The 27,451-nt window shown below is 47.2% G+C and overlaps 1 protein-coding gene across 3 annotated transcripts; it reads left to right on the top strand.

The window, feature by feature from the left end:
- Positions 1–25,766, top strand: SLC1A6 (solute carrier family 1 member 6). Of its 3 annotated transcripts, none has more exons than XM_035284481.3 (10): positions 1–206; positions 6,749–6,956; positions 7,755–7,892; positions 10,781–10,985; positions 12,353–12,395; positions 13,960–14,303; positions 19,227–19,460; positions 21,477–21,671; positions 24,002–24,136; positions 25,404–25,766. In XM_035284481.3, exons 2-10 carry the CDS (start codon positions 6,752–6,754, stop codon positions 25,597–25,599), a joined length of 1,695 nt encoding a protein of 564 aa, XP_035140372.1. In that variant the 5' UTR covers positions 1–206; positions 6,749–6,751; the 3' UTR covers positions 25,600–25,766. The 3 variants fall into 3 exon arrangements, with proteins under 3 accessions (XP_035140372.1, XP_035140371.1, XP_078216957.1); XM_035284480.3 differs by having other exon boundaries at positions 6,745–6,956; XM_078360831.1 differs by having other exon boundaries at positions 6,720–6,956.
- Positions 25,767–27,451: the final 1,685 nt, after the last annotated feature.

Raw genomic sequence — 27,451 nt, 5'->3', positions numbered from 1 at the left:
AGGGCCGGCCTGGATCCCGCCGGCAGCACAGCGCGTCCCGGCTCCGCGCCCGTGCCTCCACCGTTGGGTCCCTGCGCCGGCGCTGCACAGTCCCTGGCGGGTCCCCGCGGCCCCGGCCGGGCGCTTCGCCGGGCTCCGGCTCCTGCTTCCGGGCGCATCGTGCAGGCCGAGGCGCGGGCAGGCTGCCCCCGCCGCTCAGGACATCGGTGAGTGGGGGCTCCGCGGCTCGGCTGGGGCGCAGGGGTGGCTGGCAGGTGGGATGCGAGGCGCGCCGGGCTCACTCTGGGGGCAGGCGTGGGAGGCGCTCCCTGCCACCGCTTCTCTCCTGGTCATTCCGATTTGTTTCCTATCACCTTAGTTATCCCCGGGTCTCCCTGCCCGTCACCCCACCTCCCAGCCCGTGGCCTCCGCTCACCCTCATGCTTCCAGCACCGAGCACGAGCCTGATGCCTCAGTGCATTTACAGGGCTCGGTTGCCTTCCCCATCAGAGGGCTTATTTCACCAGTTCCACACATATCTGATGTGGCTGAGGCTGCAGGGGGTCTGGGCATTTGTGTGTGTGTGTGTGTGTGTGTGTGTGTGTGTGTGTGAGAGAGAGAGAGAGAGAGACAGAGAGAGACTGAGGTCGCCTTCCTGAACAGGTGCGTGGAGCTGAATGCTTAAATGTGGGGATGATTTTGAAAGTCTGAAGTTTTGTGTTTTAAAGAGTGTGTGTGTGTGTGTGTGTGTGTGTGTGTGTAGGAATTGTATGATTGTCTCCTACAATTCCTGAGTAGCTAGGACTACAGGCACAGGCCACAGTACCTGCCTCTGTGGTATTTAGTTCATGAAGGGTGGTTGTGCAGAGCCAAGGTGTATGTGGTTGTGTGTCTGAGCATGTACATGAATGTGTGTGCGCGTGCAGAACTGTATGACTGCCTGCCTGGAATTGCATTTCCAAAGGTATGTGACTGTGTGCCTGAGGGTGTACCTGAATGTGGCGAGTGTGTGAGTGTGCATGTGCAGAATTGCATTTCTGAAGGCGTGTGTGGTTGTGTGCCTGAGGGTGCACATGAATGTGGTAAGTGTGTGTGTAGGGATTGTAGGACTGCATGCATGGAGCTGCATTTCTGAAGGTATTCATGTGTGTGTGTGTGTGTGTGTGTGTATGTGTGTGGTTGTATGTCTGAAGAGTTTGTGACTGTGTCTATCTGGGGTTGTGAATGTGTCATTTGCATGCAAGAGGTTTTCGAGGTTATGTGTGCCTGTGTGTGTCTGAGTGTGTGTGATGTGTACATGGTTTCCATCCTGTCTCTCCCTCCCCTCCCTCACTCCCCTCACTCAATGCTAGCATGCAATTGTGAAAAAAAAATGTATAGAAAGCGTTTTCAAAAAAAAAAAAAATTAAGGAGCCCAGGGGAAAAAAAAAAGAAAAGAAAGCATTTTCATTTTGCTCACTGTAGCTTGCTTTAGTTTTAGAGATGTAAGAGGCTCCAAGGGGCAGCTGACACATCTCATCACATGTAAGCGTCTGGAGGTTGAGAGACCCAAGTGGGAAAGACCTACTCTCACCCCTCACCCTGTAGAAACTGGGGACACTAAAAGGGACATTTTCTGAGCAGGAAACCCAAGAGGTAGGTCCAGAAGAAAACCTAGACCCAGGAAAGCCTAGAAAAGAGAGAGCCCAGGGTAGGGAGAAGAGAGACCCAGAGAGGCCCGAGTGGAGATCAAGATCACATTTTGAGTCAAACAGTTTTGAAAATTAATGTTACTATTAATTGACAATCACACTGGTATATACTCATAAGTGATGCAGACAGCACTGAGAAAAATAGATAGTAAGTCATCCTGACACTGTAGCATTTTACTGTACTTGTAGTTTTGTGTGAGTTAGGTTTCTGCTTTTTTTTCTTTTTCTTTTTTTTGAGACAGAGTTTCGTTCTTGTTACCCAGGCTGGAGTGCAATGGCGTGATCTCGGCTCACCACAACCTCCGCCTCCTGGGTTCAGGCAATTCTCCTGCCTCAGCCTCCTGAGTAGCTGGGATTACAGGTGCGCACCACCATGCCCAGCTAATTTTTTGTATTTTTAGTAAAGACGGGGTTTCACCATGTTGACCAGGATGGTCTCGATCTCTTGACCTTGTGATCCACCTGCCTTGGCCTCCCAAAGTGCTGGGATTACAGGCTTGAGCCACCGCGCCCGGCCAGGTTTCTGCTTTTTATCAACCACAGTTGACATCTATTTTGTGGTCTTCAGGTGCTTCTCTTTTCTTTTTCTTTCTTTTTTTTTTTGTCATGGTTTTATGCTGTCACCCAAGCTGGAGTGCAGTGGCGTGATCATAGCTCATTGCAGCCTCCTGGGTTCAAGTGAGCCTCCTGCTGTAGCTTCCTGAGTAGCTAGGACTACAGGCACAGGCCACCATGCCTGGCTAATTTTAATTTTTTTAAAAAGAGATGGGGTCTGGTTACATCACCCAGGCTTGTCATGAACTCCTGGGCTCAAGCAGTCCTCCAGCCTTCACCTCCCAAAGTGCTGGGATTGCAGGCATAAGCCACTGTGGCCCACAGATGCTAAGTATGGTCTGCTCTTCTCCAGGGCTCAGCAATTTCTTTCAGCAAATGGCCCAAGAGGAGATAGTCTCAGCTTTGTGGCTGGTAGTCTCTGTTCCAACAACTCAACTCAGGCATTGTAGCTTGAAAGCAGCTGTAGACAATGAATGAGTGTAGCTGTGTGCCAATAAAACTTTATTTACAGAAACAAGCAGTGGGCTGAATTTGGCTAGCAGACCAAAGGTTAGGTTTGTCAATACTGTGCTATGTCTTGTAAGGAAGAGAAAGGAACCAGACAAAACTCTAGGCTCTGGAGTTTTCCTGACTGTTCAGATCTTAGGTGAATGATCTCTCTTGGGATCCACAGGCAACCTCCTGCTATGGCTTAGTGCCTGGAAACATAATATCCCAGAGGAGAGGGAGGGATTGTACATTCCCTCTGTAGTCTTGTGGTTCACTCTCTGTGGGTTTTTTCCCACAGCAATGTGAGAAGCAGCATTGTGGTTTCAGAAGACGGATCCATTTGGAGCAGGATCCTAAATGGGGCTTGGCATTGGGAATTTGGATTCAATCTAGAGGACATAGCTCTGGAAAACCAGGGCGGATGTCCCATCCTTTGGATATGGTGAGGAGTGGAGGAGGGCAAGAAAGATCCCAGAAAAGCCAGTGGCAGGAAAAAAAAAAAAGGCCCAGGCACCTACATACTGGTAAAACTGAGACCTCCAAGAAACTCCCAGCCCGACCTGGTTGAATTCAGATACTGTTGAGGTGAGAAAAGATATCAGGGAGCCTTGATCCCTTAGAAAGTAGATGGGCGGAGGGGTGGGGATGGCAGGGTGCTGTGGCTCATGACTGTAATCCCAGAACTTTGGGAGGCTGAGAGGGGTGGATCACCTGAGGTCAGGAGTTTGAGACCAGCCTGGCCAACATGATGAAACCCTGTCTCTACTAAAAATGCAAAAAAAAAAAAAAAAAATTAGCCGGGTGCGGTGGCAGGTGCCTATAATCTGAGCTACTCAGGAGGCTAAAGCAGGAGAATTGCTTGAACCCAGGAGGCGGAGGTTATAGTGGGCTGAGATTGCGCCACTGCAGTCCAACCTAGGGAACGAGTGAAACTGTCTCAGAAAAAAAGGAAGTAGATGGGAGAGGTGAACAAATTCTCTTTATAGGTGTGACACTCCCAGGCAAACCAAACAGGTACAGAGTCCAGTAAAGGATACAATATTTAGTGTCTTCCTTTGATTTAGAGGGGTTTTCTTTCTGAGTCAGATGAATCTGGTGTATTGCTAGGGGAACAGATGGCAGATTCCAAAGGGAGAAGTAAAGGATTTATGATCAGACTATTCATGAAGATATGAGCAGAGAAGAGGACCCAAGGAGATTAGAGGTTATGCCACAAGACTGCCCTATGGGAGCAGTGGCCTTAGGTAGAGGAACACATCAGCCAAATAGTGGCCTGGCACAGGGAGCTGGGAGGTAGAAGAATAAACACTCCATCTCCATCTCTTCCCGCCCTCCATTCTCCTACTGTCTTTAAAAGAATTTTGTGGCCAGGCACAGTGGCTCATGCCTGCAATCCCAGCACTTTGGGAGGCCGAGGCAGGCAGAGCACCGGAAGTCAGGAGTTTGAGACCAGCCTGGTCAATGTGATGAAACCCCGACTCTACTAAAAATACAAAAATTAGCCAGGTGTGGTGGTGGGCGCCTGTAATCCCAGTTATTTGGGAGGCTGAGGCAGGAGAATCGCTTGAACCTGGGAGGTGGAGGTTGCAGTGAGTCGAGATTGTGCCGGTGCACTCCAGCCTCAAAAAAAAAGAATGTTGTATACATGTATACATGTAGAGGGTACAAGGGTAGTTTTGATACATGTATAGGTCACATGGCGGCGATGTCTGGGCTTTTACTATAAACATCACTCTAATTGTGTGCACTGTACCTATTGAGTAATTTTTCCTCCCCAGCCCCGTCTCACCCTCCCACCCTTTCTTTCCAGTCTTCAGTGTCTGTTATTCCACTCTGTATCCTTGTGTACAGATCATTTAGCTCCCATTTATAAGTAAACTTGTGGTATTAAACTTTGCTTCTGAATTATCTCGCTGGCCTCCAGTTTCATGCATGTTGCATGGGTGGTACATTTCATTCTTTATTATGACTGATTAGTATTTCATTATATACATCACGAAACGTAGATACAATAATATAAGCAACAATGCAGCAAGAAAATGTGATGTTGATATAAATGTGATACAGATTGATTTATCTATAATGTAATATACTTATCTACATCACATTTTCCTTAATCATCCATTCCTGGACACTTAGGTTGATTCCACATCCAGGCCGTTGCAGATGATGCTATGATGAAACATATCAGTGCAGATATCCTTTTGATACAATGATTTGTTTTCCTTGGGGTGGAGACTCAGTAGGGAGATTTCTGGATGGATGGTAGTTCTATTTTTAGTTATTTGAGAAATCGCCATACTGTTGTCCTTTCCCCTGGACAGATCGAAAGGGAACCAGTGGGAGAGGGAGCCTGAGAGTGGGTCAAGAAGGAAGAACAGAGTTCTCAGTATCCCTGGAACAAAGGCACTGTCCTTTCTTGGTTATGACAACAGTGTAGGTTAGGAGGTATAGCATCTATAGCACACAGTGCTTTTAGGGACCCACAGAAATGTCTTTCTTTCTTTCTCTCTCTCTCTCTCTCTCTCTCTCTCTCTCTTTCTTTCTGACAAAGTCTGGCTCTGTCACCCAGGCTGGGGTACAGTGGTGCAATCTTGGCTCACTGCAACCTCCACCTCCCAGGTTCAAGTGACTCTCCTGCCTCAGCTTCTGGGGTAGCTGGGACTACAGGCACCCGCCACCACACCCAGCTAATTTTTGTATTTTTAGTAGAGATGGGGTTTCATCATGTTGGCCAGGCTGGTCTCGAACTCCTGACCTCGGGTGATCTGCCTGCCTCAGCCTCCGAAAGTGCTGGGATTACAGGCCTGAGCTACTGTGCCTGGTTTGGTACAGGTTTTTAGATAAGTGAAGAAGGACACATGGATATGGCCAAAGATAAAGAGAAAGCACAACAATCTGCAGTCTGGGAAACATCGGTACAGTGCCTGCTACCCCAGAGGGGCTCATGAACATCACACTGCGGCCGCGAGAATCATTATCATTTCTTTCCCAAGGGACTCCCTGCCTCCATGTTGCTCACCTGGGCATTCCGGCAGAATAGCTGCATTTACTGGGCACCTGTGGTTTGCCAGGCACCTGCTGATTGTGTCCTTGTGGAAAGCCTCCATGCCGGACATGAAAGTGTCTTAATTTGGGTAACTAGCCTCCAGGTGCCTTGTCTACAGCTCTGTATGCAGTTGGCACTTAACAAACGCTTGTTAGTTTCCTTTGAGCAGCTGGGGCAGCCCCCAGAGGCTCGTGATGAAATCAGTGAAATAAGAGTGGGCTGGAGTCAGGGAATGTCAAAAACATCCATTATTTTGTGGTTTTCTCCTCTTCCCTGCCATTCCCAGGAATGATTCTGGAGACTTAATCTTTTTCTGCCAAGACCTGACCTTGGAACCCCAGGCAGTCTCTCAGGTGTCCTAGGACGGGCACATCCCAACAGACTGACCTTCTCCCTCCCACCTTCTTTTTAAAAATTTTATTTTTATTCATGTGTTGTTCCTAGAGACAGAGCTGTGCTCTGTCATCCAGGCTGGAGTGTAATGGTGCAATCATAGCTCACTGCAGCCTCAAACTTCTGGGCTCAAGCAATCCTCTTGCCTTGGCCTTACAAAGTGTTGGGATTACAAGTGTGGGCCACTGTGCCTGGCCTTTGTGATTTTTTAGAGGGGTGGAGGTCTCATTATCTTGCCCAGGCTAGGAAGATCATAGCTCACTGTAATCTTGAACTCTTGGGTTCAAGTGATCCTCCTGCCTCAACCTCCCAAAGAACTGGGACTACCACCCCCAGCTATTTTTAAATATTTAGAAACAGGGTCTCATTATGTTACCCAGGCCAGTCTTGAACTCCTGGGCTCAAGTAATCCTCCTGCCTCCACCTCCCAAAGTGCTGGAATTACAGGCGTGAGCCAACACACCCAGCTACCCCCGCCTTCTGAGAGTCCTCAGAAAGCGCCCATCACCCTTCCCAGCCCTCCCCATCTGCCCACGCCTACCTTCTGTCCTGGCCCTCACCAGCCCCAGGCTTCTCTGTTTCCCGCAGATAGACCATGAGCAGCCATGGCAACAGCCTGTTCCTGCGGGAGAGCGGCCAGCGGCTGGGTCGGGTGGGTTGGCTGCAGCGGCTGCAGGAAAGCCTGCAGCAGAGAGCACTGCGCACGCGCCTGCGCCTGCAGACCATGACCCGTGAGCACGTGCTGCGCTTCCTGCGCCGAAACGCCTTCATCCTGCTGACGGTCAGCGCCGTGGTCATCGGTGAGCTCTGCCTCCTGGAGGGCGGGGACTTCAGGGAAATTCCTGGCCCTTACACATCTCTTTGTCCCACCCCCTCATTCTCACCTGCACACACGTCTCAGTCCCACCAGCCACCCTCAACACCACATAAAGACAGAACATACAGATGGATACACACATGTGCAAACACAGCTATGTGTGCACACAGTTACATGCATATCCGTGTGTATACACACACATATATACATATACACTGTACAAACACACTTTACTATGCACGCGTAGAACCTACAGGTGCAAACACAGAAACTTACATGCACACTTGCTCATGTATATTGGAACTTATAAACACATTCACATGTCCACATGCATTCTCCTGAGCACATGTGCACACACTTATGAGCTTAAAACACATACACTCCCATGTTTGAAAATAGTAACATATACACACATCACACCTATAGATGTCCAGGAAAATGCACGTGCATATTCATGTGTATATGCCATGTGAACAGACACCTATACATGTTCACAAGAACGGCTACTGTCACATATCCTGGATATATACACACTTACACATTTATGCATTTATATTTACACAGACATGGACATGTATTTACACAATATCAATATGGCTCCCCATAAATGTATACATTTCTACAAGGTATGCACACATCAGTGCACACACAAATACACACACTTATAGGGTATTTATCTCTCTCACCCCTCCCCTTACCCTACCCTTCTTGGGATGGATGGACCATGTCTGGGGCTGAGTGATCCAGACTTCGCTCCATAGACCTTTTCATTTGCCCCTAGGGGTCAGCCTCGCCTTTGCCCTGCGCCCCTATCAGCTCACCTACCGCCAGATCAAGTATTTCTCTTTTCCTGGAGAGCTTCTCATGAGGATGCTGCAGATGCTGGTGTTGCCTCTCATTGTCTCCAGCCTGGTCACAGGTGAGAGAGCCCAGGCCAGTGTTGGCCTCCCAGACCCATCCAGAGCCTCAGCTTGAACCCAGAGCCAAGGCTACCCTGAGCATGGGACCATGTCCTTCATGCTGCACCTCAAACATGGAAGCTGTCTGGTCCAGGGTCCTTGGCAAAACAAAGCCCAGGTCCTGATCAGTCCCAGGTTCCAGACCCCATATGACCCACACCACTTATCTCAGTAGGCTTCCTGTACTTTTCCTTGGAGGTAAAATGCCAGCCTGCAAGGGGCTCAGTATCACCCAGAGGTGAGAGAAAGTATTGGAGGGGCATCTAGGTAGGTGGCTGGGCTATGGTGCGGATGTGCAGAGAGTAGGATGTAGATTAAGGTGTGGAAGGTGTGTGAGATGAGGTAACAGCTTAGTGGGCAGAAGGTGGAATGGAAGTGGGAGTATAGTTGACTTATGCAGGGGTCCACAAACTTTTGTTCTAGAGGGCTGGATAGTAAACATTTTCAACTTCAAGGGCCATATGGTTTTTTTGCAACTAGAGTTGACCCTTGAACAATTTGGGTGTTAGGGATGCCAACCCCACACAGTCAAAAATCCACATAAAACTTTTGACTCCCCAAAAGCTTAACTACTATACTCATAGCCTACTATTGACCATAAACAGCAGACTGACTCGTATTTTACATGCTGCATGCATTATATACTATATTCTTAAAATACAGTAAGCTAGAGAATATGATGTTATTAAGAAAATGAGGCCAGGTGAGGTGGCTTATGCCTCTGGTGGGAGGATTGCTTCAGTCCACGAGTTCCAGACCAGCCTGGGCAACACAGTGAGACTCCATCTCCACAAAAAAAAAAAAATCAGCAGGATGTGGTGACACATGCCTATAGTCCTAGCTACTGAAGAGGCTGAGGCCGGAGGATCACTTGAACCCAGGAGTTCGAGGCTGCAGTGAGCTGTGATGGCAACACTGCACTCCACCTTGGGCAAAAGGGTGAGATCCTGTCTATTAAAAAATGATAAGGGGGGCCGGGTGCAGGGACTCACACCTGTAATTCCAGCACTTTAGGAGGCTGAGGCGGGCAGATCGTAAGGTCAAGAGATTGAGATCATCCTGGCCAACATTGTGAAACCCCGTCTCTACTAAAATACAAAAAATTAGCCAGGCATGGTGGTGTGCACCTGTAGTCCCAGCTACTCAAGAGGCTGAGACAGAGGAATCACTTGAACACCTGGAGGTGGAGATTGCAGTGAGCCAAGATCGCACCACTGTACTCCAGCCTGGAGACAGAGTGAGACTCTGTCTCAAAAAAAAAAAAAAAAAAAAAAAAAAATTGCGGGGGGACAGAAATTTTATTTACTATTAATTGAGTGGAAGTGAATCATCATGAAGATCTTCATCCCCATTTTCTTCATGCTGAGTAGGCTGAGGAGGAAGAAGAGACAGTCTTGCTGTCTCAGGGATGGCAGAGGCAGAAGAAAATCATGCATAAGTGTACTCGAACAGTTGAAACCCATGTTGTTGAAGGGTCAGTTGTACTCAATTCTGCCATTGTAGCACAAAAGCAGTCATAGACAACACGTGAACAAATGGGCATGGTTGTGTTCCAATAAAACTTTATTTACAAAAGCAGGCAGAGGGCCGGATTTGGCATGAATAGCATCTTGCCAATCACCAGATTTGGGGATGGGGAAGAAGAAAAATACATGAAGAAATGGTTTCTTAGGTTGGGTTTCCTGGAAACAGAGCCTGACTGAGATGGGGATATCTGCACAGGTGGTGATTTATTGTGGGATAGCTCTCAAGAGAAACTCATAAGGAAGTGAGGAAAGTGGGACAGGACTGGGAAACCAGTGAAGCAAAGATGTGGGTTACAGAAGAAGGCTGGCCTCTCAGCCTGATCCATGGGGAGCTCTGGAGTTTGAGCAGAACCACAGAATTGAACCCCTCCCCAGCTCTGCTGCCACCTGAGTCAAAAGAGCTGGCCGGTGCAAATCCCTGCAGAGTCATTCACTGGCCGTAGGTCTCTTCTGGGGTTTTTGTGGACAAGATAGCTCCTGTTTTGCTGAGGGCAATTCTCAGCAGAAGGGGACAGCCTGAGCTATTTGTAGCCAGTGCTCTTGGGGCTGAAGGATCAGCATATTGGCTTAGGAAAGGGTGTAGGAGTGAAACAGCAAGAACATGTGATACAAACAGCGTGCAGTGAGGTGGGTTGGAGGAAGGTGTGATTTTGGGATGAATAGTGGGATGGCAAGTGGAATGAAAATTAGGTTATGGGCTGGGTGTGGTGGCTCACGCCTGTAATCCTAGTACTGTGGGAGGCTGAGGCGGGCGGATCACCTGAGGTCAGGAGTTCCAGACCAGCCTTGCCAACATGGTGAAACCCCATCTCTACTAAAAACACACGAATTAGCCCGGCATGGCAGCAGGCACATGTAATCCCAGCTATTTAGGAGGCTGAGGCAGGAGAATTGCTTGAACCTGGAGACAGAGGTTGCGGTGAGCCAAGATCGCACCACTGCACTCCAGCCTGGGTGATAGAAGGAGACTCTGTCTCAAAAAAGAAAGAAAGTTAGGTTATGGTGCAAAACAAGAGTCCATTGAGGATGGGGTGAAAGGGTGGAAAAGGTTGGCTTGGAATGGAGGGAAGGTAGCAGGGTAGTGGAGTGCTGCTTGGGTAAGAATTGGGGTGGAGTGTGAGGGCGTGTATTTGGAAAATAGAATAGCAGTAGGAAGATAGTGGTGTGGGTAATGGGTAATGGGTGGGTTCTGGGGTGGGCTGTAAGAAAAGGGATGCTTGGTGGAATGGCTGTTGAGCTGGTGAGATGGGTGGAATGGATAGCCAGGAGACCTGGTGTTGGGTATGCATGGAGCTGTGGGCGCCGCATCATCTGTCCTGCAGGTATGGCGTCCCTGGACAACAAGGCCACGGGGCGGATGGGGATGCGGGCAGCTGTGTACTACATGGTGACCACCATCATCGCGGTCTTCATTGGAATCCTCATGGTCACCATCATCCATCCAGGGAAGGGCTCCAAGGAGGGGCTGCACCGGGAGGGCCGGATCGAGACCATCCCCACAGCCGATGCCTTCATGGACCTGATCAGGTGTGCCAACCCAAAAAAACACAATAAGCACATTTGGAAAAGGAGGCTTTGTTTATTGTAAAGGGTTATAGCCTGCAAAGTGGCCATCCCACAGTCTGGGAAGAATGCGTCTGGTCAAGATCAGAGGCAGGCCCTTCTAAGGAGGAGGGATTGGAGGAGGAGCTTCATGCTGAATGTGTTGGCTAAACATCCATATTCAATAGGTTACAGGAGGAGCTACGCATATTCATGGAGGGGGTTCTGATGCATGCATACTGAACAAAGTTGCACAAAACATATGACCCACATCCTCTTTGGGGTGGAGACTTCCTATCAAACTCGTGGCCTCAAGTGATCCACCCACCTCAGCCTCCCAGAGTGCTGGGATTACAGGCCTAAGCCACTGCACCTGGCCTATTTCATTCTTTTTCATGGCTGAGTAGTATTCATGTGTCCTAAGTGAACAATGAGAAGACACAGACACAGGGAGGGGAACATCACACACCGGGACTGTCGGGCAGTGGGGGGCAAGGGGAGGGAGAGCATTAAAACACATATGTCATGTGTTCTTTATACACACATCAGTGAATGTACTCTTAGGTTGATTCCATTTCTTTGCCACTGTGAATTATATTGTGATAAACGTGTGTGCAGGTGTCTTTTTGATAGGGTGACTTCTTTTCCTTTGAGTAGATACCCACTAGTGGGATCACTGGGTGGAATGGTTCATCTACTTTTAGCTCTTTAAGAAATCTCCATACTGTTTTCCATAGAGGTTGTACTAATTAACATTCCCACCAGAGTGTATAAATGTTCCCCTTTCCCCACATCCATGCCAACATCTGCAGTTTTTTGAGTTGTTAATAATGGCCGGTCTAGCTGGGGTAAGATGGTATCTCATACCACCTGTTTTAATTACAACAGTCAGATTTTTGCCAGCCAGAATCAAGGATAGCCATGGTACTACCTTAATCATTGACCCAGGGGAAACCTAAAGTTACAAGAGTTTAGGAGTTTTCTGTGTTTTTTTGAGGCATCACTGACAGACCTGTGTTTGAATTAAACTCTTGAGGTGATGTAGGCCTCTGCCAAGTACTCAGACCTGGATTTGAGGTCTGTCTGCACCTCTTAGCAGCTCTGTGGCTCTGGGTAGCTTACATGAATTCTCTAGGCTTTGGTTTCTTTCTGTGTAAAATGGGGACATCAAATAGCACTCATGTCTAGGGTTATTTAGTGTTTAAATCAGATGATACTTGCTCAGTGTCCAGTCTAGAGGAAGCATTCATATGTTGGCTGCCATCATTACCATTCTTGGTGTTAGTATTACTGTTATCACCCTAGACGCCCTTCCACGGTCTAACCACTTTCCTTCTGATGTTTTTCTGCAGAAATATGTTTCCACCAAACCTTGTGGAGGCCTGCTTCAAACAGGTCAGGGGGAAGTACACAGTTTGATCAAGGAGATTCGGAGGGTGGCGGGAGCCTGGGGCTGAGGGCATGGTCCAAGGGCAAGAGATGGGAGGAAGGGCCTGACAGAGCAATGGGCAGGGGTTCTTGAGGAGTCTAGGAGAAATAATGTATTTTCCATGGTGATCTAGGAGGGATAAGGAGAAGGTCTTAGGTCCAGGCATGATGGCTCAGGCTTATAATCCCAGCACTTAGGGAGGCCAAGGCGGGAGGGTCACTTGAGGCCAAAAGTTCAAGACCAGCCTGGGCAACAGAGTGAGACCCTCTGTCTTTACAAATAGCAAAAAATTAGCTGGGCATGCCCATCTCATTCTTTTGGAGACTCAGGTGGGAGGACTGCTTGGACCCAGGAGATCAAGGCTCCAGTGAGCTGTGATCACACCACCGCACTCCAACCTGGGTGAAAGAGCAAGACCCCATCTCAAAAAAAGGAAAAAAAAAGGACTTAGGCCGGGGACTTCCTGAGCACAGGGCTAGAGGAGGCACAAAGGCTGCTGTAGATTCCAGAAACTTTGGCCGGAGATGGTTGAGTGGAGAGGCCCTCGACTCTGGTTAAACATTGCCCAGGGAACTTGTGAAAAATTCAGGATCTATACGACTTCTTCCACACATTGCTTGTACACTCTCTCATTCATCTATTCAGTCATATTCTTCAAAAAAATTTTTAATGCACTTATTTATGAGCTATGATGGTGTTTTGAAATATGTCTGCATTGTGGAATGACTCAAGCTTATTAACATATCAGTGACCTTATATACATATCATTTTTTGAGATAAAAACACTTGAAATCTACCCTTTTGGTGATTTTCAAATACACACTACATTGTCACCATGTTGTATGATAGAGAAGTTATTCCTCTTGTCTAGCTGAAATTTTTTGTCCTTTGACTAACATCTCCCCAATGTCTCTGGCCCCCAGTCCCTGGTAACCACTATTCCATTTTCTGCTTCTGTGAGTCCAACTCTTGTAAATTCCACATATAAGTGAGAGCATGCAATATTTGCCTTTCTGTGCCTGGCTTATTTCACATAGCACAGCGTTTTTCAGGTTCAACCCTATTGTCACAAATGACAGGATCTCTTCCTTTTTCAAGGTTGAATAGTATTTCATTGTATACGTATACCACATGTTCTGTATCCATCCATTTGTTGATGGACACTGAGGTGGATTTCATATCTTGGCTACTGTGAATAGTGCTGCAATAAACATGGGGGTGCAGAGATCTCTCTGAGACACTGATTTCATTTCCTTTGGATATATACCCAGTAGTGGGATTGCTGGGTCCTATGGTAGTTTCTATTTTTAATTTTTTGAGGAACCTCCATACAATTTTTTATAAGGGGTTTACTGATGCATTCACTCAGTCTTCCATGCATCGATCAAATCATTCATTCACTCATTCAGATCTGCTGGATAAGGCCTTCCAGGGTGTGGGAGCTGGAAGTGGGTGGGCTCAAGGAATTTCTCCAGGTGATTCTGATGTGTCCACTGAATTGAGTATGGGCCCAATCTCTCTCTGTTCCAGTTCAAGACGCAGTACAGCACAAGGGTGGTAACCAGGACCATCGTGAGGACAGAGAACGGGTCTGAGCTGGGTGCCTCCATGCCTCCTCCGTTCTCAGTGGAGAATGGAACCAGCCTCCTGGAAAATGTCACTCGGGCCTTGGGCACCCTGCAGGAGGTGCTGAGCTTTGAGGAGACCGTACCTGTGCCTGGCTCTGCCAACGGCATCAATGCCCTGGGCCTCGTGGTCTTCTCTGTGGCCTTTGGGCTGGTTATCGGTGGCATGAAACACAAGGGCCGAGTCCTCAGGGACTTCTTCGACAGCCTCAATGAGGCTATTATGAGGCTGGTGGGCATCATTATCTGGTGAGTCCTGGGCTGTGCCCACGGGAAAGCAGAGCAAGAGCTGGGAAGTCAGGCTGTGGGGAAGCTGCTGAAAGGCTTGTTGGGGCCTTTTGATCATGGGGAAGCTGCTGAAAGGCTTGTTGGGGACTTTTGATCATTCATTTACATATTGGGTAATTCACTTACCCACTCACTAACTCATTAATTCATGTTCATCTGCTATGATTTCATCACTAGTTCACTTCCTTGTTCATCTGTTCATTCATTCATTTTTTTTTTTTTTTTGAGACAGGAGTCTGTTGCTAGGCTGGAGTGCAATGGCATAATCTCGGCTCACTGCAACATCCGCATCCTGGGTTCAAGCAATTCTCCTGCCTCAGCCTACCGAGTAGCTGGGACTACAGGCTTGTGCCACCACACCAAGCTAATTTTTGTATTTTTAGTAGAGACGGGGTTTCACCATGTTGGTCAGGATGGTCTCTATCTCTTGACCTCATGATCCGACCGCCTCGGCCTCCCAAAGTGCTGGGATTACAGGCATGGGCCACCGCGCCCGGCCTCATTCATTCACTCTTTATGCATTGGTTAGTTCATGGAAGAACTCACTAACTCTTTCATTCATTTATGTCTTTCTGCAATGATTCGTTCACTCTTTCACTCCTTTGTTCATCTGTTCATTCACTCATTCTTCTATGCACTGACCATCTATACTCATTCTTCCCTGTGTTGATTTACTCATTTCCTTATTCATTTATTCATTCTTCTAAGCAGTGGTTAAATCACTGGCCAACTCACTAACTCATTCATTCATTCACACTTTTCTGCAATGATTTGTTCACTTGTTCACTCCCTTGTTTATCTGTTTATTCACTCATTCTTCCATGCATTGACCAAACCATTCACTGACATTTATTCATCTACGTTTATTCTTTCATGCATTGGTTCAAGGATATATTTGGTCATCATTTATTCATTTTTAAAAAATTAATGTATTTTTAATTTGCACATGAAATATAATCATATATATTTCATGTGAAACATAATGTTTTGAAATATCTCTACATTGTGGAATGGCTCAGTTGAGCTAACATAGATGTTACCTCACATACTTATTTTTTTGTGGTGAGGATACTTAAGGTCTAGGCTGGGTGTGGTGGCTCATGCCTAAAATCTCAGCATTTTGGGAAGCCAAGGTGTGAGAATCACTTGAGCCCAGGAATTCAAGACCAGCCTGAGCAACATGGCAAGGACCATCTCTACAAAAAATACAAAAAAAATTAGCTGGGTATGGTGGCATATGCCTGTAGTCCCAGTTACTTGGGAGGCTAAGGCAGGAGGACAGATTGAGCCTGGGATGTAGAGGCTGCAATGAGTTGTGACTGCCTGGGTGACAGAATGAGACCCAGTCTCAAATTAAAAAAAGAGAGAGAGAGACCACTTAAAATCTACTCTCTTCGTGGTTTGCAAGTATACGATACATTGTTTTTAGCTATACCTCCCACGTTGTCCAGTAGACCTCTTGAACTTATTTCTCCTGAACAACATCTCCCCAGCGTCCCTTCCCTGAGAGTCCCTGGTAACCACCAATTTACTCCTGGATTCTATGAGTTTGATTGTTTAGGTTCCACAGATAAGTGAGATCATGTGGTATTTGCCTTTCTGTATCTTGGTTATTCAACTAGCAGAATGTCCTCCAGGTTCATCTGTGTTGTCACATTTACTCATCTTCTATGCATTGGTTAGTTATTATTCATTCATTCACTCCTTTCTGCAGTGATTTAGTCACTCATTTACCTCCTCATTTTTCTCTTCATTCACCGATTTATTCACTTACTCTCATTTTTCTCTCAGTTCAGTCACTTTCTTGTTCATTTATTCATTCTTCCATGCATCAGTTAATTCACTCATTTGTGCATTCCTTCGCTCATAAAGTTACTTACAAACTCATCCATGCGTTAGTTAAATCATTGATGGACTCATCTGTTTATTTACTCAGTTAAGCCATTTATTCTAATTCATTCTTTGACCCACTCATTCATCTATACATTTGTTATTCTTTCACTCATTTACTCAAGTATTCTCTTCGTTCACTCAATATTATTTGTTCACTCACATACTAACGTCTCATTTGTTTATTTCCTTACTTTTCATCCACTTGCTAATCCTTCCTTCCTTCCTTCCTTCTTTCCTTCCTTCCTTCCCTAAATTCCTTCATTCCTTCAAAAATTTCTTCATTCACTCAGCAGGCATTTTCCCAGACAGATTCTGTCTTGACCTCTGGAATACAGAGATACATTGCACTCATACCTTTTCCTCAAGGAGCGCACAAAATCTTTGGGGAGAGAGACACGTTGTAGATCAATGTAACACAAAGTGGTAGGTTCTGTAGCAAAGAAACATTTAATAAGTGTTGGGTTCATGGAGAAGTGAGCAGTGAGTAGAGGGATACACAGTGAATGCTTCCTAAAGAGGGAGTCATGAAGAAGGTCACCTCTTAACTGCATCTTGACAGGTGAGTAGAACTTCAGTTGGACAGTGAGAGGTGAGAAGTATTTCAGGCAGAGGGAAGAGAATGTGCACAGCTTGAAAGTACCTAAGTTGTTTGGAGAATGGTGGGGCATTCAGGAAGGTGAGAGCATGAGGTAAGTTGGGAGCAGTGAAGATATTAACAAGGCTGTCAGATCCCAAATGGGAGGAGACTTTGTACATCATCCCAAACAATTGGAAAGTTGTATAGGGGACTTGAGGCCAAGTTGAGGGCCTGGCAAATTATTAAAAAGGAATGGGACTGGGGAAGCTTACTAAGGATAAGCAGAGCACTAGCAAGGAATATTGAAGGCTCAGCTGAATTGGGAATCATGAATTTATAGTGGTGTCAATGGCATGATTGGGTGAAATATCCAGATGTGCCAGGTGGCTGACTGTAGGGGTTAGGAAATCATGCACAATTAATCTTGGGTGAAAGAATTTTGCAGGGTATGAGGTGAAAGGATGGAGGTAAGAAAGTTGAAAGAGGGATTACTCAGACTAAGCATAGAGGTGGATCTAGTCACGTTGACTTGGAGAGGACTCAGCAGCTACTAGGGATAAGTCTGAGCCCAGCTTGGAGAACACAGATGTGACTGGAGAAGTCCCCACATCCTCATTTTTGACTCAAGCTATTGTACCACCTTCCCAAGAGGTCTTCACCTTCTCCAGTACATCCATGATAAACGTGAGCAAAAGTAGACTTCAATTTCTTTTTTTCTTTTTGAGACAGAGTCTCGCTCTGTTGCCCAGGCTGGAGTGCAGTGGCGTGATCTCAGATCACTGCAACCTCCACCTCCCGGGTTCCAGTGATTCTCCTGCCTCGGCCTCCTGGGTATCTGGGACTACAGGCGCATGCCACCATGTCTGGCTTTGTATTTTCAGTAGAGGTGGGTTTCACAATATTGGTCAGGTTGGTCTCAAACTCCTGACCTCATGATCCACCTGCCTCAGCCTCCCAAAGTGCTGGAATTACAGGCATGAACCACCACCCCTAGCCATATACTTCAGTTTCTAAAGAAAGAGGAGTATCCCTTGAAGCCTAGAAATGAGATGATGGTCCCGATGGCAGAAACTCACATAGTTGACCAGCAGACTGGATTGTGGGGAAAACAGGTGAGCCCCTGATGAACTTGCTTCTTTCATCTTCTCTGTTCTCCTTTTTACTCACTACTCCAGCTACACTGGTCTTCTCTCTGGTCATCCAGCACTCCTAGTGCATGCCATCTCAGAATCTGCATTGTGCCTGCAATGATTTCTCCCAGACACACAGGGTACTTTGTCATCATGCGAGTCTCAGCTTAAATGTAACCTCTTCAAAGAAGCCCTTTCTGACCACCTGCTCAGAAGCAGCCCCATCCAATGACTCTCCTTTGCTGTTATCACCACTTGAAGTTTGTAATTAGTGCATTTCTATGAGTACCTTCTGATTTCCCCATTAGAATATGTCTTAGTCCATGTCAGCTGCTATAACAAAAATACCATAGACATCATGGCTTAAACAACAAAAATGTATTTCTCACAATTCGGGAGGATGGGAAGTGTAAGATCAAGGCACCCACAGATTCCAGGTCTGGTAGGGCTGTCTTCTGGTTCATGGAAGGCATCTTCTTGCTGTGTCCTCAAATGGCAGAAGGATGGAGGGAGCTCTCTGGTGTCTGTTTTACATGGGCACTAATTCCATTCATGATGGCTCCACCCTCACGACCTAATCATCTCTCAATACTATGCCTTTGGGGGTAACAATCTCAACGTATGAATTTGGTGGGAGGGTGGATGGGACATAAACATTTAGTCCATAATAGAATGTAAGTGCAATGAGGACAGGAGCCATGTGCCTGGAACATAGTAGGTACTCAGTCAATATTTGTGGAATGAATAAATACATAGGTGGTTTTGATAGGACAGGTGGTTTGAGATATCAGTGGGAAATGCCTAGGCTGGTGAATGAGTGAGAACAGGCACTGATAGGGAAGAGAATAGGGGAATAAAGGTTTCAAATGTGGAAAAAAGAGTTGGGGGCAGAAGATAAAGGAAACTTAGAAGGCCAGAGTGAGGGAATGTTTTGGCAATGTCTAGGGAAGGATCCTGAAGGTAGTAATTATTTGGGGTGGGGTTGAGAGGTCTTGAATGAGGAGTAGAAAGGAGAGATGTGAAAGGTTGTATATCCTGGAGTAGTAGAAACTTTTCTATCACTCGGGGGAGATGTGGAAGAGCATCAGGAGGAGGTGGGCTTCATTCATGGGGCCCAGTGGCATTCGTTAATCTACGGGGAAGACTGGGATGGAGTAGGGTGCTGTCTGGTGGGTACTGCATGGCTCCAGGGCCCTATTTGGGTAAAGCCTTGGAGATGCCAGCTTCAGACCTGCAAGGGAAGTCAGGAGGGAGCCCTCACAGGTATGTGGCTCCCTCACACAGGTATGCACCCGTGGGCATCCTGTTCCTGATCGCTGGGAAGATTCTGGAGATGGAAGACATGGCTGTCCTGGGGGGTCAGCTGGGCATGTACACCCTGACCGTCATCGTGGGCCTGTTCCTCCATGCTGGTGGCGTCCTTCCCCTCATCTACTTCCTCGTCACTCACCGGAACCCCTTCCCCTTCATTGGGGGCATGCTACAAGCCCTCATTACTGCCATGGGCACGTCTTCCAGGTATGGCCTTGCTCCCCACACCAGCACCATTCCTGGATGCACTTCTTGTCCTTCACGGCTTCTCCGAGGGCTCTTGAGGGTCTCCAGCTGGTGCAACACCTGGGGGTTGGTCATTTTCCTGGGCTGGCTCTCCTGGTCTCCCCTTCTCCTTTCCTGTTTTTTAACTTTATACGGAGGAAAACCAGGCGCCAATTTTGAGGTGAAAAGGGAAGGTTCCAGGATGCCCCATGAGCTCAGTCGTTTCCTAGCTTGGAAGGTGTGATATCCCCTTGTGAGATGGTGTCTGGGAGCTCTTTTGGCTGTTTCTTCCTCCTCCTCCTCTTTTTCCTCCATCTCCTTTTTCCTCTTACTCGTCTTTCTTCCTCCTTTTCCTCTTCCTCCTCTTCCTCTTCTTCATCTTCTTTTGTAGTTTTAGGGGATTAATTAAGAGCATCATCCAAATTCAAAAACAATTTGAGAAGTAGCATAACAGCCAAAAAGATAAAAGAATTTTTTTTTTGAGACAAAGTCTCTGCCACCCAGGCTGGAGTGCAGTGGTGTGATCTTGGCTCACTGAAACCTCTGCCTCCTGGATTCAAGTGATTCTCCTGCCTCAACCTCCCAACTAGCTGGGATTACAGGCGTGTGGCACCACACTTGGCTAATTTTTTGTATTTTTAGTAGAGATTGGGTTTCGCCATGTTGGCCTGGCTGGTCTTGAACTCCTGGCCTCATGTGATCTGCCCACCTTGGCCTCTCAAAGTGCTGGGATTACAGGTGTAAGCCACCATGCCTGGCCAAAAATATCTTTTTTTTTCTTTTCTTCTGACATGAGGCCTCATTCTATCATCCAGGCTAGAGTGCAGTGATGTGATCTATGCTCACTACAACCTTCACCTCCCAGGCTCAAGTGATTCCTCCCACCTCAGCCTCCCAAGTAGCTGGAATCACAGGTGCATGATTCCAGCCCTCCCAGTCAATTTTTTTTCTTTTCCTTTTTTTTTTTTTTTTTTTGGTAGAGATGGGGTTTTGCCATGTTGGCCAGGCTGGTCTTGAACTCCTGAGCTCAGGTGATCTTCCTGCCTTGCCCTTCCAAAGTGCTTGGATTACAGGCATGACCCACTGCACCTGGTCAAAAATATCATTTTTTAAATTACCCATAACGCTGGTCAGGGAATGTGCCTCTTGGTCTATGGCTATGTAAGACTGATGTCACTGTATCCTAGAATTAAACTCATGTAGTCACTGCCGAGCTGGACACCCAAAGACCCTCTATGAGTCCAGAATTCTAACTGTATGATGTAAAGCTGACCACAGAACACACATCCTGTGGACAGGCTTACTTCAAATAAGATGCCCATTTCTTTGACCAAACTCGCCCATCAATTAGGTCACTTTTCTCCGATAAGAAGTGGCGGAGAGATGGAAAGAGAGGGTTCGCATAGCTGAGGTCAATGCTAGTGTAAACAGGGGAGTCCCGAATAGGGACCCTCTCTAAAGTCAGCAGACCTTTATGATAAACTAGTGTGTAGTTTTTCCCATAAACTAGTGTGAGTCATTGGCCTTAGCTATTGGCTTTAAGTGGATCAAGAGATCTTCAGCTTGGGAGACCCTCATTGCTGTTTTCTCCCTGTATCGTGAGGAGTCGCTCCTTTCCTTTGTACAGTTTTCTGCCTCTTGCGGAGCACCCACCTAGTATGCTCAATGTTCTCATGGGGAATGCTCATTTCTGCACAGACCACGCCCAGCCCCTGTCCTGCTCTGAGCCCCGCCCTACCTGGCCACGCCCTGTTCTCAGTTCTTCCCCACGCCCTGCTCTGAGCCCCGCCTCACCTACTCCTCCTCTGTTCTCAGCTCCGCCCATGTGACGCGGCCCTTCCCATTCTCAGCCGAGCCCCACTAGGCTAGGCCCCGTTCCCAGCCTGTCCTAGACTTTCCCAAGTCCATGCTCTGTCCTGCCCAACTAGGCCACGCCGTGTTTCCAGCCCCGCCCCCACCAGTCCACGCCCCATCCTCAGCCCTAGGCTCTTTCCCCAGCTCCGCAACGCTGCCCATCACCTTCCGCTGCCTGGAGGAGGGCCTGGGTGTGGACCGCCGCATCACCAGGTTCGTCCTGCCCGTGGGTGCCACGGTCAACATGGACGGCACTGCCCTCTACGAGGCCCTGGCTGCCATCTTCATTGCTCAAGTTAACAACTACGAGCTAAACCTGGGTCAGATCACAACCATCAGGTGAGGGGGCTTGGGTGGGACCTGCCACCAAGGGAGAGCTAAGCTGTCATCAGCTTCCCTGGGAGGGTTGGAGAGGGAGGAGGGGGCCACAGCTGGAGCTCAGAGGAGCCCTCTGATGTTGGAAGGGGGATGTGGGAAGAGCCCCAATGCCGGATGAGGTGAAAGGTAAAGCTGCCACGTGAGGCTGTCAGGAGCTGCCAAGACGTTCCCACCAGTTCTCCTCTCCCATGGGAGAGCCCTTTGTCCCGTGTTTTCCAAAGCATGGTGGGTGCATCCTAATAACCCGAGGTTCTTGTTATAAATATAGATTCTTATGTTTATAGGCCCTATACATTTATTTATTCCTGTATTTATAGGTTCCATCATCCAGTGGTTCCAACTTAGTCATTATAAAAATAACAGTGAACATCGTCATCTCCTTCAGGTCTTCAGGGTTACTTTTTCAGGGAAGCCCTGTTTAAAATGGCATATCGGGACTTGCTAAGGAGGCGCCATTTCCCCATGTAATACCATCTCCATATAGTAGGAATTTTACTTATTCATTTTGTTTATTGCCTGCTTCCCATACTAGATTGTAAGCTCTGCAGGGCGCGGTGGCTCACGCCTGTAATCCTGCCCCTTTGGGAGGCTAAGCAGGTAAATCACTTGAGGTCGGGAGTTTGACAACAGCCTGGCCAACATGGTGAAACCCCATCTCTACTAAAAATACAAAAATTAGCCGGGCATGGTGGCAGGTACCTGTAATCCCAGCTACTCAGGAGGCTGAGGCAGAAGAGTCGCTTGAACCTGGGAGTGGAGGTGGCAGTGAGCTGAGATTGCACCACTGCACTCCAGCCTGGATAACAGAGCAAAACTCTATCTCAAAAAAAAAAAAAAAAAAAAAAAAAAAAAAAAGAATGTAATGTTTGGGCAGGGATTTTCTTTTTATGGGAATGTCTACTATGTGTATATATACCACATTCTTCTCTCTGCTTCTCTCAGTTTAACTTTTTTAGATTCCACATATAAATGAGATCAGACAGTATTTGTCTTTCTGTACCTGGCTTATTTCACTACACTAGCATGTAGTATATGCTTGATAAATATGTGTTGGAAGAATGAATGTACTGAGTGCTCCATGCACACCCTCTGATGGGATGACCTCCTTTTCCATGGGAGTCCAAGGATGCAGAAAAAAAATGACATAAAGAAAACAAAGGAAACCCCCCCGCCTTTTTTTGTTTTTTTGCTTAAGGTCCCAAACATTATAATGAACACTTCTCAAGGGAAACTTTGATGTCATTGGGAGTAGGGATGTTACCAAAAAAGGTGAGGATGGGAGATGTTTGAAGTGGTATTAAATGGACCAGTGCACTTAGCATCCCATCTACCTTCTTCCTGGGAATCTGAAGAGAGCTTGATGGATGGCCAGTTTGAGACTTACCAGGTGTATTGAGCTGTCCTCACATTGCTATAAAGAAATACCTGAGACTGGCCGGGCACAGTAGCTCATGCTTGTAATCCCAGCTACTCAGGAGGCTGAGGCAGGAGAATCACTTGAACCCAGGAGGGGGAGGTTGTAGTGAGCCGAGATTGTGCCATTGCACTTCAGCCTGGGTGACAGAGACTGTCTCATAAAAAAAAAAATTTGCAAAGACAGGGTCTCACGATGTTGCCCAGGCTGGTCTCAAACTCTGGGCTCAAGCAATCCTCCCACCTTGGCCTCCCAAAGTGCTGGGATTACAGGTGTGAGCCACTATGCTCAGCCTTTACGTGCAACTTTGAATTCTTTGACTACGTCTCCAAATTCCCTGTCACCTCTGGTGACCACCATTCTATTCTCTGTTTCTATGTATTCAACTTATTACTATTATCTTTTAGATTCCACGTAGAGGGGAGATCAAGGCCAGGCCTGGTGGCTCATGTCTATAATCCCAGCACTTTGGGAGGCTGAGGTGGGAGGATTGCTTTAGCCCAGAGTTTGAGACCAGTGTGGGCAACATAGTGAGACCCCATCTCTACAAAAATACAAAAAAATTAACCAGGCGTGGTGGCCTGTGCCTGTGGTTTCAGCTACTCAGGAGGTTAAGGGGGCAGTGAGCAGTGAGTTGCAGTGAGCTGAGACTGTACCACTGCACTTCAGCCTGGGCAACAGAGTGAGACTGTCTCCAAAACAAACAAAACAGACAGAGAGCGAGATCAGGCAGTATTCTTCTCTTTGTGTCTGGCTTGGGTATTTAATTTAAGATGCTTTGGGGAGCTGATCTCTTCCCCTCTCTATTCTTTTCCTGTCTCTTCCTCCTCGCCCCCTTCCCTCCACCTGCCTCCCCATGTTCTCCCTTCCCCTGCAGCATCACGGCCACAGCAGCCAGTGTTGGGGCTGCTGGCATCCCCCAGGCGGGTCTGGTCACCATGGTTATTGTGCTCACGTCGGTCGGCTTGCCCACGGAAGACATCACGCTCATCATCGCCGTGGACTGGTTTCTGTGAGTGTTCTCCAGGCTGGACCCTGCTGCTCCCTCTTCTGCACACACTGCTTTCCCCTGCACCATCCTCAGCCTGTGGGCTTTCATTCCAGCAAAGATGCAGTGGTCCAGAATTTTCGAGTAAAAAGGAGGCCTTGGAGAGGCCTCCAATCCATGGCCTCTGGATCCCAAATCCCAGAGTTATCTTTGGGAAGTAGGGTGTGGAGACAGCATTGGGGCTTTACCTATCAGCTGGAAGAACTCCTCTTTTACCTGTTTTATGTAGAAGTCACAAAAAGGTGGTCCAGGCTGGGATTACAGGCTCATGCCTGTAATCTCAGCAGTTTTGGAGGCCAAGGTGGGTAGATCACCTGGGGTTAGGAGTTCAAGACCAGCCTGGAGAACATGGCGAAACCCTGTCTCTACTACTACTACTAATAATAATAAATTAGCTGGGCATGCTGATGGGCACCTGTAATCCCAGCTACTAGGGAGGCTGAGGCAGGAGAATCACTTGAACCTGAGAGACAGAGGTAGCAGTGAGCTGAAATCGTGCCACTGCCCTCTAGCTTGGGCAACAAGTGAAACTTCATTTCAAAATTTTTAAAGTTTAAAAAAAAATTTTTTATTTTTATTTTTTTAGAGATTGGGTTTTGCTGTGCTGCCCAGGCTGACCTTGAACTCCTTAGCTCAAGCAATCCTCCTGTTTCAGCCTCCCAAGTAGTTGGGACTATAGGTGTGAGCTGGTACTCCCAGCTGCAAATATATATTTAAATCTCAATTTTTAAAAACAGGAGGTTTACGGGCAGTACACAGTGATCAGCCTGGCCAAGATGGTGAAACCCATCTCTACTAAAAATACAAAACTTCGCCGGGTATGGTGGTGGGCGCCTGTAATCCCAGCTACTCGGGAGGCTAAGGCAGGAGAATCGCTTGAACCTGGGAAGCCAAGGTTGCAGTGAGCAGAGATTGCACCACTGCACTGTGGCCTGGCCGACAGAGGAAGACTCCATCTCAAAAATAAAAATAAATAAATAAAATAATAAAATAAAATTGGAATGCAGGCTCAGCTGACAGCTCACTGGGAATGAAATTCCAGGCTTCCTTTAATGTAAACCTCCTGGTTTTGTTGTCTTTTGTTCTTGTGTTTGTGTTTCTGAAACAGAGTCATGTTGTACTGGAATGGGAGCCCCCTGACTCCCTGGCGCAGGGACCCCCTCTGATGCACCCTCTTCCTGCGAAGGTTTCCAAGCCCCCAATTAATGGCAGCTTCTTTTTCCCATACCAGTGACCGGCTTCGCACAATGACCAATGTACTGGGAGACTCAATTGGAGCGGCCGTCATCGAGCACTTGTCTCAGCGGGAGCTGGAGCTGCAAGAAGCTGAGCTCACCCTCCCCAGCCTGGGGAAACCCTACAAGTCCCTCATGGCACAGGAGAAGGGGGCATCTCGGGGACGGGGAGGCAATGAGAGTGCTATGTGAGGGACCCCCCAGCTCTGTCCCCTCCCAGAGAGGAGGGAAGGGGGCTGGGGAGGGGAGTCCTGGGGACACATCTGTCGCCCAACTGACCGTGGGCTGAGCACACATGTTCTGCTTGGCTTGTTTAGGGGGGAGGGAAAAGTGAAATAAAGGAGCAGGAATGAAAGGTATATAAGGTCTATTTCTCTCTGAGCATATGCTGAGGACTTGAAGGAGGGCATGAGCAAGGGAAGGGAAGAAAAGTTTCTCCTAGGTTTGGGGAGCAGGGAAGCCTCAGCTTCAACAAGAAGAGGGGTCAACTCATGTTTCTTATATTCTCAAAGAGTGGCAGAACTGAAGAGGGTAAAGAAAAACCATTATTTCTTTTAACAAAACGGTATCCGTGGTCTCTATGTCAGGGGTCCCCAAGACCACCTTTAGGTTCAGCAATTCACTAGAAAGACTCACTGAATTCAGGACAGGTACTGTGACTCACCTGCAATCCCAGCACTTTGAGAGGCCGAAGCAGGAGGATTGCTTGAGTCCAGGCATTTGAAACCAGCTGGGATAACATGGTAAAACCTCGCCTCTACCAAAAGGTACAAAAAACTAGCCAAACGTGGTGGTGTGCACCTGTAGTCCAGTTATTCGGGAGGCTGACATGGGAGGATGGCTTGAGTGCCACAGGAGAAGGCTGCAATGAGCTGAGATTGCACTATTACACTCCAGCGGGGTGACAGAGCAAGACTTGGTCTGGAAGAAAGAAAAAAAAAGAAAAGAAAATTTTCAGCTCCATTATAATCTGATGGGTCCATCATAATATACGTGGCCTGTCATTTGCCAAAACGTCACGTGGGGCGTGACCTCATACCAATGCTTCAAGATGATAAAAAACAAATTCACTAAAATAAGATGCTACTATATTATACAAGTGATATTAAAATCAATGAGGGGACCAGGTGTGGTGGCTCTCACCTGTAATCCCAGAACTTTGGGAGGCTGACGCAGGCAGACCACTTGAGGTCAGGAGTTTGAGACCAGCCTGGCCAGCATGATGAAACCCTGTCTCTACTAAAAATACAAACATACAAGAATTACAGGTGTGGTGGTGCACACCTGTAATCCCAGCTACCTGGGAAGCTGAGGCAGGAGAATCACTTGAACTCAGGAGGTGGAGGTTGCAGTGAGCTGAGATTGTACCACTACACTCCAGCCTGGGCAACAAGAGTGAAACTCAGTCTCAAAAAATAAAATAAAATAAATAAATCAACAAGGAAAGAAAAGGTGTTGAAAAAATGGTAGTTGGATAATTAGTTATTAATTGGGGACCAAAGTCAAGTTAAATTCCTGTCTTAACATCAACTACCATAATAGAATGAAGTTGGAGGAAAATGTGAAATAGCAGTAGACTTCTAGAAAAAAGGAGAGATTAACCCTCTGAGCAGAAATCCAGATAGAAGAAAGAAAAATAATTGATGGACTCAAACATGTGAGACATCTGCAGGTAACACAGTAAAGATAATAAAAGATGAATGGAAAGCTATGGAAAATATTTAAGAAACACATACATCAAAGAGATACCTGCACCCTCAGGTTATTTCAGCAATATTCACAATAGCTAAGATTTGGAATCAAACTAAGTGTTCATCAACAGATGAATGGAGAAAGAAAATGTGTCGCATGTACACAACAGAGCACTATTCAGCCATATAAAATAATGAGAGATCCTATCATTTGCAACAACGTGGGTGGAACTGCAGGAAATTGTGTTAAATGAAATAAGCTAGGCAGCTGGACGTGGTAGCTCACACCTGTAATCCCAGCACTTTGGGAAGCTGAGGCAGGCAGATCACCTGAGGTGAGGAGTTCAAGACCA

The sequence above is a fragment of the Callithrix jacchus genome, chromosome 22, assembly GCF_049354715.1.
Source record: "Callithrix jacchus isolate 240 chromosome 22, calJac240_pri, whole genome shotgun sequence".
Taxonomy (NCBI): Eukaryota; Metazoa; Chordata; class Mammalia; order Primates; family Cebidae; genus Callithrix; species Callithrix jacchus.
Note: the sequence above shows the minus strand (reverse complement) of the source record. Positions and strands in the feature narration are given on the sequence as shown.